Genomic DNA, 11053 nt, shown 5'->3' with positions numbered 1-11053 from the left:
GCATTTTTGTAAATAAGAAGAAATGGTTAGGGTGTATTTGGTTTTTTGTTAATTTCGAAATTAATAAAAAATTAAATAAAAATGGCAATTTTGTGAATAATTCAAAATCATAGGGATAGTATGAAAATTTTATCGATGAATAGTAATGACAAAAAAAAGAGGTTGGTTTTGGGTTTGACTAGAAATTGTGGGTTGGTTTTGAAAAACAGGTTATTAACACTGAACAAAGAATACTCGTTATACTAGGATAAGACCTGCTCCTTGCGTAGAGTAAATTTATATGAAAATTATTTAAAAAATATTGTATGGAAAAAAATTTATATTATTTATCGAATTAATATATTTGGCTCTTAAACAATTTTTTTAAACATTTTTGTTAATTACATAATTTGTTTACTAATGAACTGATCTCATTTTTAAAAATATTTTAGGTCAAAAAATTATTTATCTCATAAAAACCTAACGTTTAGGCCGAAGAATCTCATGCCTACTATTTGGTTACAATGAAACTATGTCAGCTCAGTTTTATATCATGATTTAGCAATTTAAAAGTTAATTATGGTTATGACAAGTTTACGTTCACGTGACAATCTTATCTATCTTCGATATTTTTCTCCTTTTTGTGTCATTTTGGTTATTGCTCGATATAAATATTGATTTTTGAATTTATTATCATTTCTTTCTTTTATTTTGGTCTGGGATTTAGAAAATGTTTAAGATTCAAAAATATTAAAAAGATACATACTTAGGTTAAGATCTGCGCCTTGTGCAGAATAAATACTTATTTTATATTTTCTGCATATTATGAAATAATAAAATAATAATTATATATTAAATAACTAAGAAATCAGTTACTATTATGTAATAAATTGACTTGCACATATAAATCAAATGACCGCTCTTGTTTATCCGCAATCATTTTAGATTAAATAAATCAAAACAATCAATCTTATCTATCGTATATGATATATAATTAAATTTAAACGATATGAAGTATATATATATTAACATAAACACCTATTAAACTAAAATTATTTATTTATATGATTTTACTATCATTGTATCTTATTATAGATAAAAATTTAAACATTGATCACAAAAGTTTATGTGAGACTTTTAACAGTTTTAATAATTTATACTCGTTTTGAAAAATTCAAAATACAATATATACAAAAAAATCTAAAATTTTAATATATGATTAATGTAATTGTGTAATTTATTTTTATTGTAAAGAATTAAACAAAAATGATAGAAATCATACATATTATTAGCAAATCTTTATTATTTAAAATCATTAATTACTATATATATCATAATCACATTAGGTAATTCCATAGGTTTTATTTAAAAAAAATATATATAATAAATAGTCACCTTGCTTTAGTTAATATCATATGATATCATATAATTGGTATTAAATGTTTCTAGTGAGAAATAAAAATCGAATTGGACCAACATGTTTTTCAATTTCAATGTAAGGCTGACACGTATGACTAATTAATTAACTACCTAATTGATTGACACATAAACAATGAGTCTTTTTTAATTATTACAAAATTGAGGTTACATCTTTTCAAATGCTTCTCAATTAATATATAGGAGATTAAAATAATCGTGTTGGTCAAAATTATTAAGGCTAGTGGGATTAGTTATAAATTTTCTAGTAATGAATGAGTATTCAAATAATTTGGACTGTGTGCTTGACACGTAAGCAAAATGGCAGTGATGTAGATAACTTACAAAATAAAGGTTACTCTTCCCCCAATGATCTCATATATATTAAATGAGAAACATTGTCATTTAACATGTTCATATTATGTTCGCCACGTGACAGCTACATAGAGATTTGTTAATGAATACCCTGATGTGTCACGTGTAAAGAGTTTCTCAGCGAAACCCTACATAAATGTGTTCACACTATATACTATTTTACGTTTTTCACAATATAAGTTCACATGCAGGATTCTATGTGTTATTTTGAACAAAATATTCTTTTAATGTTAATTAGCAGTGTCTTTATATAATTATCAACCATTTTATATTTTCTTACATACACATACTTGTAGGTGTAGGCACAAATCAGATATTCGGGTTATTGGAGGTATTGTGATATGATCTGTTTCGTTCGAATAATCAATCATTCGATTCGATTTGTTTCGTAGCCATCAAAATATTCGATGTCCCGAATATCCAGAAAATTTTAGATTTTTAACTCGTATCCGATTCAATCCGTCAAAAATAAATTAAAAATCTAAATAATATAAAATAATAAAATTTTATTACAAAAATAGATAAAAATTATTTACTTTTTTGAATACTAATAATTAATTTAATAAATTTAGTAAATAAAAATATTGTAAGACTTATATAAAATATAATATTTATATAACTTATATATTTAATTCATTAAATATATGTATATATATGCATATCACGGATCGAATCGGATATCCGTTTTTAAAAGTATTAGTATTTGTGATTTTCTTCATTTTTTACGGATATTGAATATTAGTATTTGCTTTGCTACGTAGAACTACAAATATCTGGATTTTTCTTTTCGAATCGAAAAGGATAACAAATCGAATAAAAATTTGCGGATAATTTTCTCAGCCCTACATACTTATGCACATTGACATGAGCACCTATATAAATAAATATTCATTACAAGTGAGGATCTAATTTTCTTGGAAGTTGGGATATTCTTTTTTAATGTATTTTTTCACCATCGACCAAATTGTAATGAAATGATTTGTCATAATAATTTTCTTTTCTTTTTCTTCAATTATTATTAAGATTTGATTTGATTTTTAATTCATTTGAAAATTCTAATATGAAACCATTTGTTTGACATTAGAACTGTCTAAAATACATATAACATGTAACCAAACAAATAATAATAATTTTTGGTTATCATCGAAAAAACCAAAAACCTCAAGTGTTTTAACCGAATAAATAAAATAAATATTGATTTAGAATAGTGTTTATATTTCAGTAGACTAAAAGCGAAAATAACGAACTTAAAACCAAACTGATATCCAGATTAAACAAACTAATGTCTTTTTATCTTAATAAATAACAAAATTAATAATATTATTCTGCGCAAGGCGCGGATTAATTAGTCCTCAGTTAATAATTAAGGGATACAAAGGGTAATATCCTTAATGGAGAGAGTGTTAAATGTGATTACAAGATCAACCAATAGAGAGGTTTCTTTTTGCCAACTGGAAATAGATTGAATACACTGTTTTTTCGTTCCAGTCAAAGCCCATAAAAATAGATTCACATTCCCTTCTACATTCATGACGATCTATTTTTCATCTTCTGATCTTCCTCTACCCTATTATTGCCAAAAAAGACTAAGGTTGAGAAGCTCCTTGTAACGACAATCGTCCTCTACATTCATCCATCAAAACCATTAATTAACACTTGAATAAATACAACTCTTCCTATTCCCTCTGGCTCACCATATATAACATCCTAATGAATGAAATGAATTGATAGATTAATTTACCAAAGTTTGTTACAACCAATATATATAAACACGGTTAAGCAAAAGGAAACTTAACCATGCTGGTTATCTATCTATAGTAAACATGTATATACACAATACACCCCGGTCAAGTCTCTGAAACTGGAGCATCAGGTGGAAGGAAGAGACTTGAGATGGACATACGTTTGAGTATGGAATGAAACGGTCCATAATGTAGAGGCTTCGTCATAATATCTGCATGCTGATTCGCACTAGAGACATACATCCAGGTAATGAAACCTTTCTTGACTTGATCACGCACGGTATGGCAGACTATCTCGACGTGCTTCGTTCACTCATGGAAGACCGGATTGGTCGCAATGTGCATAGCAGATTTATTATTACAGAAGAGCTTAGCATTGGAGGAAACCTTGATATTCAAGCTAGTGAGAAGCTGCTGAAGCCATAGTAGTTCACATGTAGCATGTGCCATGCTTCGATACTCAGCTTCGGTACTGCTCCTGCTAACAACATCTTGCTTCTTTGATTTCCATGTAATCAGGGAGTTCCCAATGTATACACAGTAACCAGTGAGGGAACGTCGACTATCAAGACATGTTGCCCAATTGGCGTCTGCAAACGCATTGAGACAAATCTGAAAAGAAGCAGAGTAAAAAAGTCCATGACCTGGATTGCCTTTGATGTAACGAAGAATCTTGTGAGCAGAATCAAGATGTACATCAGTCGGAGCAGCCATGAATTGACTAAGTCAATGTACTGCAAAGGTGATATCAGGTCGGGTGATCGTCAAGTAGAGAAGACGACCAATCAAAGCACGATAGCTAGTTGGATTTGTAAGCTTGGTGCATGTGTCCTTACTCAATTAACCAAAGGATCCATAGGCACTGAACTTGGCTTACAAGCAAGATGACCAGCATCAGAGAGAAGACTCAAAGCATATTTCCATTGAGAGATGGAAATTCCTTGAGAAGAACGAGCTATATCCAACCTGAGGAAGAACAGCAATGGACCTGTCTTTAATCTTGAAATGAAAATGGAGTGTTTGCTTGAGAAGAGCCAGCCACTTCATCATCATTGTTGCCAACGATCATTATGTCGTCAACATATACATGAGCTGCAGTAAAGACTGAGCCATTCTGCTTGACAAAAAGTGTATCATCCGCCGGAAATTGAATGTAACCAGCAGATAAGAAGACAGCAGACAGACACTGGTACCATTGACGCAATGCTTGCTTAAACCCATAGAGGAATTTATGAAGACGACAAAAAGGGTTCAAAGGAAGATAGCCTGAAGCGGGTACATAACCCTGAGGAATCCTCATAAAGTTTCCTCATCAAGTTCACTATGCAGAAATGCATTGGACACGTCCATTTGAGACATGCTTCATCCTTGTATAGCTGCAAGACCAAGAAGAAGCTTAACACTAGCAAGCTTTGAAACCGGAGAGAAGGTATCCGTGAAATCAACTCCCTCTTGCTGTGTGAAGCCTTTAGCCACTAAACGAGCTTCTTAAAGCTCCACAGTGCCATCAGCGTTGTATTTTAGTGGTATAAAACCAATTTACAACCCACCACATTTTTACCAGGAGGTAAAGACTCAACTGTCCATGTCTTATTTGCCTCCATAGCCTATAACTCTTCAATGGTGGCCTTGCGGAAATTAGGAGATAACATGGCATGCTTAAAAGATGTTGGCTCTGTCTCAAGGAAATACGAAAGAACATAGGATTTATAGAGAGATTGGAGTTTATCATAGGCTAAAACAGATGAAAGAGGATATGAAACAGGAGTATAAGATGAATTGGAAGGGGTAAGATCAAGGTTGCTGCGAGCAAGAGCACAATGGTACTGAGATAAGTAACCATGATCTCGTGTATGACGCTTAGGTCTGTCACCGAGTAAACGGCCTTGCCCCGTAGTCACTGGAACAGTCTCTCGAGGTTTATTTGTGACATTAGGGACTATAGGTGTTGGAACTATAGGATCAAGAGCAACAGGAATAGGTGCAGGCAAGATAGTAGCATCAAAGAAATCTATGGAAGGTGAAACAGAGAATGATGTATCAAGAAAGGGAAATATATCCTTATGGAAGACAATGTTACGCGTAATAGTGATGTTGTTTGAATCTAGATGTACATCTTTATACCCTTTATAACCACTCGGATATCTCAAAAAGACACATCTGTCAGCTCTAGCAGAAAATTCATTCCTATCTTTAAGCAGTGTTGACACATAGCAAAGGCAACCAAAAGACTTAAGAAACGAGTAATCAGGAGCTTTCTTAAGCAAGATTTCATATAAAGATTTATTGTCTAACAGTAGTGAAGGTGTTCTATTGATAAGAAAAATAGTAGTGCAAATGCAATCACTCCAATATACTATCGGTATGTTAGATTGAAATAACAAAGCTCTAGCAACATTAAGGATGTGTTGATGCTTTCTTTCTACCACAGAGTTTTGTTGGGGAGTGTAAGCACATGAAAATTGATGAAAAATGCCATTATCTTGAAACAATTTAGTAAAAGCAAGTTCTTGTGCATTGTCACTTCGAATTGCCTTAACTACAGATTTGTATTGAGTTTGAACATGTTTTAAAAAAAATGGAAAGACTGTCAAAACATCTGATTTATTCTTCATTATATAAACCCAAGTAACCCGTGTACAATCATCGACCAATGTAAGAAAATATTTGTATCTTTCTACAGACTCAACAGAAAAGGGTCCCTAAACATCTATGTGAACCAAATCAAAAGCAGATTTCGACATGTGATTATTAGAGACAAATGGTAACCTCTTTTGTTTAGCTAATGGACAAACAGAACACATATCATACTTATGCAAACTAGATGCAGTAATAGGTAAAATACTAGTAAGATGCTATAACTTGGAAGTTAATGGATGTCCAAGGCGCTGGTGCCAAAGATTCCCATCGACTTGCAAGGATCCACAAAATTCCACAGAAGTAGCAGGTTCAAGAACATATAGATTGTGCAACAAAATTCTTCTACCAAACATCGAGCCCTGAGTAGACTCATGTATGAAACAATGATCAGGATAGAAGTGAGCAGATAGATGATTATCACGCAATAGAGTACAAACACTAATAAGATTGAACCTAAACGATGGAACATGCAAAATATTATTCAGAAATAAGAGATGATGAAATTTTAACAGTTCCAATATGTGATATTGATTCCCTAATGCCATTAGGGAGAGAGACTGTGACTCCAGTGACAGAGGAAGTCTGAGTAAACAGTGACAGATCTGAGCATACATGCATTGTAACTCCACTATCAATTATCCAAGCACCATTGGGCATTGCTTTGGAAAGATATGAAAGGCATTGATGTTTGAAAGTGAGGATATTGTTATCAAATCGAAGGCTAGTAGATGGAAAAGAAATGGTAAGGTTTGAAGGTGAAATAGGTGGAGAAGAGACATTACCAGCGAGTGATTGAGCATCCATGTATCCATTTTCACTGACTGTAGATTGTTGAGTAGTCACTGCATTCACAGATGGTGTTACAAAAGCTTGTAACTATTGAAGAAGAGACTGAAGTTGTCCTCTATCCATCTGACCAGAAGCTTCTACTATCGGCTCAGCTAGAACATTCGCAGCAACATTAGGCTTATTGTATTGTTTTTGTTGTGGATAATAGTTGTTCTGAGCTTGTGGTCGAGGTTGTTGATAATTGTGCTGTCCTCTAGGTGCAAAACCAGCTGATGGAGCAGAAGATTTGTTGTTCCAGTGACCAGGCGGATAGCCATGGAGACGGAAGCATTTAGCAACAACGTGACCAAGCTGACCACAGTACGTACATAGAGGCCTGGGTTTTGGACGAAAGCTAGCATTTGAGTGAGTAGCAGCAAGTGCAAAGTGATCAGTCTGAGAGGCATCAGCAGATAGAGACTCAGTAGGACCCGAGCTCTGGAAAACTAAATTAGCAGGAGTAGAAGACGGTTGGATTGACTTTTGCCTCTCATCTTGTATCACAAGATTGAAAACATCTTCAATGGAAGGAATCGGTTTGAGCATTAAGATGTGAGGACGAGTAGGCTCAAACGCTTCACTCAGTCCCATCAAGAACTTGGTAACACGACTTCTCTGCTGAAGACTCTCCCATAGCGCTGCTGCATTACATTCACATTGTCCACAAGTACATACTGGCAACTTAACATAATTCTTGTACTCTTCCCACATGTAACCACATGCGTATAATAGGTGCTAATATCCATGGAACCTTGTTGCAAGCGACTCAATTGCTGTTCGATCTCATATACACACAGAGCATCATCCTGTTTAAAACGAGATGATATGTTCTTCCAGATCGATTCAGCAGTTGACATGAACAAGAGACTCTGACCTATTTTCTTCGATACAAAGTTCATTAACCAGGTAGCTACCATGTCGTTACATCTAGACCAAGAACCAAAATCCCTATGATTATCCGGAGGTTTAGGAATCTTACCGTTGAAGAATCCAAATTTGTTACGAAAATTGAGAGCCATACGCACCGATCGACGCCAAGAATGGAACTCCACACCAGATAAGAGACGATCGAAGACCAAGACGAGACTGGCATGATCGGAGCTATGGAGAAAGTACGGATTCTCGTACTGATCCAAGAACTGAGACATCAGAGCTTGATTAGAGCTCATAGCGACAGAAAAGACTATGAATGACGAACAAGGAGAGCTCGATTCGAAGAAATGAGGGACGAATTGAAGACGAAGTAGGATGAATCACGATTCAGAACGCGGAAAGAAGAATCAATAGGAAGTAAACGGAAGTAACGATCTTCAACTCGAAAACGATTAGATCAAGAACAAACTGAAGAAGAATCTGAGAACGAGAAAGACTCATGATGATCAAGAACTCAAAATCACCATGGAAGAGAAGGTCTTTGCTTTGATACCATAATGAATTAAATGAATTGATAGATTAATTTTCCAAAGTTTGTTACAACCAATATATATAAACACGATTAAGCAAAAAGAAACTTAAACAATGTATGTAGCATTCTAAACTGATTTACATCACCATGGTCACGAGGAACTGCTCTACGTGAAAGATATTTGTGCATAAATCTTTAAATTAGATATAAAATCTTTAAAGATTTCACTTTTATTCATAAATTTAAGATAAACAACAACAAAATTTAAATATAATAAAACTAAGAATGTCAATTATAACATAATATTTCTCAAATAATTTTAAATATTTATTAGAAAGAAAAAAATAACAAATTTATACGCATTGCACGAATGAGAGTCTCATTGTTTTGAATATTTAAATAAAAATTGGAGTATTTAAAATCAGACATTATTAATTCAAACTATTCCAATGGGTTTGATGTACAGAAATTGAATATGGTCGTTTAAATTTGGAGGCCTCAAAAAAAAATTTGAATAAGCATTTAGAAAAACAATTCTCTCCCTCTCTCTAGAAAGGCGATACAAAAGGCGATTCTTCATCTCATACCTTTTCACCTTTCTGATGTTTTTTCCCTCGCCGGAGGGTATATGTCGTCGAGTTCCGACGGTTATTCCAGACATGAATAACCGTTCAACGGTTATGGAAACCTTTATAACCGTCAAAACGTGTCTATATAACGTCTGTCTCATGTCTCTGTTTACGCTTTGTGACCAGAGTTTCAAAGGAAAATTCTCAATCTTCCTATTGATCATGACAGACAAAATTCACAAGAAAATGCAAGAGATTTCTTTTGGCGTTAATGATGGTATCGTTCACCTCCCTTTGGATCTCATCGAAGAAGCGTCTGCTGAAAATCAATTCTCTTTGGTTGCAAAACAAGTTAATCTCCGTCGTCAGAATCTTCGTGCTCTTATGACTGCATTCCCAAGACTTTGGGGTGTTAGTGATGAAGTCGTGGGGCGCTTAATTGAACACCACAGGGTTCAATTCATATTCCAAACTGAAGATTCGATGCTCTCTGTCCTAAGGCGAGGTCCATGGTCTTTTAATGAATGGATGTGTGTTATTCAACGCTGGAGTCCAGAACACATGGAGGATGATCTCCAAGACATTGCATTTTGGGTTCAAGTTCGTGGTATCCCATGTCAATATCTTTCTGGGAGAATGGTCTCTCACATTGGTCGTGTTATGTTTCGATTCATTGAAACTGATTTCAATAATGAGGGCTCATCTAACCTTGATTATGTGCGGATCAGGATACTCGTTTCTACTGCAACTCCTCTGCGTTTTCAACGTCAATTTCAGTTTGGTAGTCAAACTGTTACTCTCCGGTTTCGATATGAAAAGCTACGAGGTTTCTGTAACCAGTGTGGACTAATGACCCACAGCACTTCAGAGTGTCCAACAGAGGAAGATAACAACCCACATCATGGTCCTGAAGATGATGATGACGATGCAGATGATGATGATCCTCCTCCAGGGTTCCCCGAGAAGGATCACAACGAACCGACGTTTCCACATGTGCAAGAGACGCAACACAATCATGACACCAGTTCAGCATCTGCATCAAAAAAAAGGAAAACAGAGGAACCTTCCTCTGCTACTGCAACGCGAGTTTCATGTAACACTGCTCGCCAGGCTTTCTACGTTGAAGATTATGAAGAACACACAGCTAGGAGGGAGCGAATACAAGCAGATTACAGAGAAGCGGGGAGCTGGGTCTCTCAACCAGATATGTTTGCAGCAAGCTCTTCAAACCCGGATCCTTTATCCGGTCACCAACATCGAGAAGGCACGGTGGGCCAGAATCCACCAGAGAAAGAATGAATACAGCGTTTTGGAACTGCCGAGGGCTGAAGGGGTCCCTGGTAGTTCGACGCCTAAAAGGGATTAAGAAATCTTATTCCCCGGACATACTCTTTCTCGTTGAAACGAAAAATCCTGATGATGTAATCCGAGATGTTGGTGCTCAGTTAGGCTTTGATTATGTAAAGTGTGTATCACCTGTTGGTATTGGGGGGGGTATAGCTTTATTCTGGAACAAAAATGTTGATGTTACGTTCTACACAGTAGATGGAAGATTGATTGATTGTAAGATAAATAATATAGCAACCTCTTTCTATTTGTCTTGTGTTTATGGCAATCCAATTCGCAGTCTCAGACACATTCTCTGGGAAAAGATTGAAAGAATAGCCACGAGTCGAGTTGGCCCATGGTTAATGTTAGGTGATTTCAATGAAATCAGATCACCAGATGAGAAAATTGGTGGAGTTCTGAGACAACCATGGAGTTTTGTAGATTTTAATAACATGTTATCACACTGTCATATGAGAGATCTCCCTTTCATCGGTAATAACATGACTTGGAGCAATAAAAGGAAAGACAACCTTATACAATGTTGGTTGGATCGTGGTTTAGCTAATGATGAATGGCATGCTCTGTTTCCAGAATCTAAGATCACTTATTTGGAGATGATTGAATCTGATCACAGACCTGCTGTGATACAAATACGTAAACATTCAGATCATGGTCGCAAATGCTTCACCTTTGATCAGAGACTACTTGAGAATAAGGAATTAAGACCTATCATTGCAGAAAGTTGGCTCGGCTATGGAGATGATCTCAAT

At 35.0% G+C, this 11053-nt stretch overlaps 2 protein-coding genes across 2 annotated transcripts; one reads left to right on the top strand and one right to left on the bottom strand.

Moving 5' to 3' along the window:
- Nucleotides 1-3821: 3821 nt before the first annotated feature.
- LOC106314810 (uncharacterized mitochondrial protein AtMg00810-like) lies at nt 3822-4226 on the bottom strand. The gene has a single exon (XM_013752630.1). The coding sequence runs from the start codon at nt 4224-4226 to the stop codon at nt 3822-3824; it is 405 nt and encodes a 134-aa protein (XP_013608084.1).
- A 4818-nt stretch (nt 4227-9044) lies between these two features.
- Nucleotides 9045-10253, top strand: LOC106314808. The gene has a single exon (XM_013752629.1). It carries the CDS (start codon nt 9045-9047, stop codon nt 10251-10253), a length of 1209 nt encoding a protein of 402 aa, XP_013608083.1.
- The last annotated feature ends 800 nt before the right edge of the window (nt 10254-11053 follow it).

The sequence above is a fragment of the Brassica oleracea genome, chromosome C9 (assembly GCF_000695525.1).
Source record: "Brassica oleracea var. oleracea cultivar TO1000 chromosome C9, BOL, whole genome shotgun sequence".
In the NCBI taxonomy this organism is placed as follows: Eukaryota; Viridiplantae; Streptophyta; class Magnoliopsida; order Brassicales; family Brassicaceae; genus Brassica; species Brassica oleracea.
The sequence above is the reverse complement of the archived record's forward strand: the minus strand, read 5'-3'. Positions and strand labels throughout refer to the sequence as shown.

Bases quoted from the DNA above. Each gene is read 5' to 3' on its own strand.
- LOC106314810 (XM_013752630.1), bottom strand. From the start codon at position 4,226: ATGGCTGCTCCGACTGATGTACATCTTGATTCTGCTCACAAGATTCTT.
- LOC106314808 (XM_013752629.1), top strand. From the start codon at position 9,045: ATGAATAACCGTTCAACGGTTATGGAAACCTTTATAACCGTCAAAACG.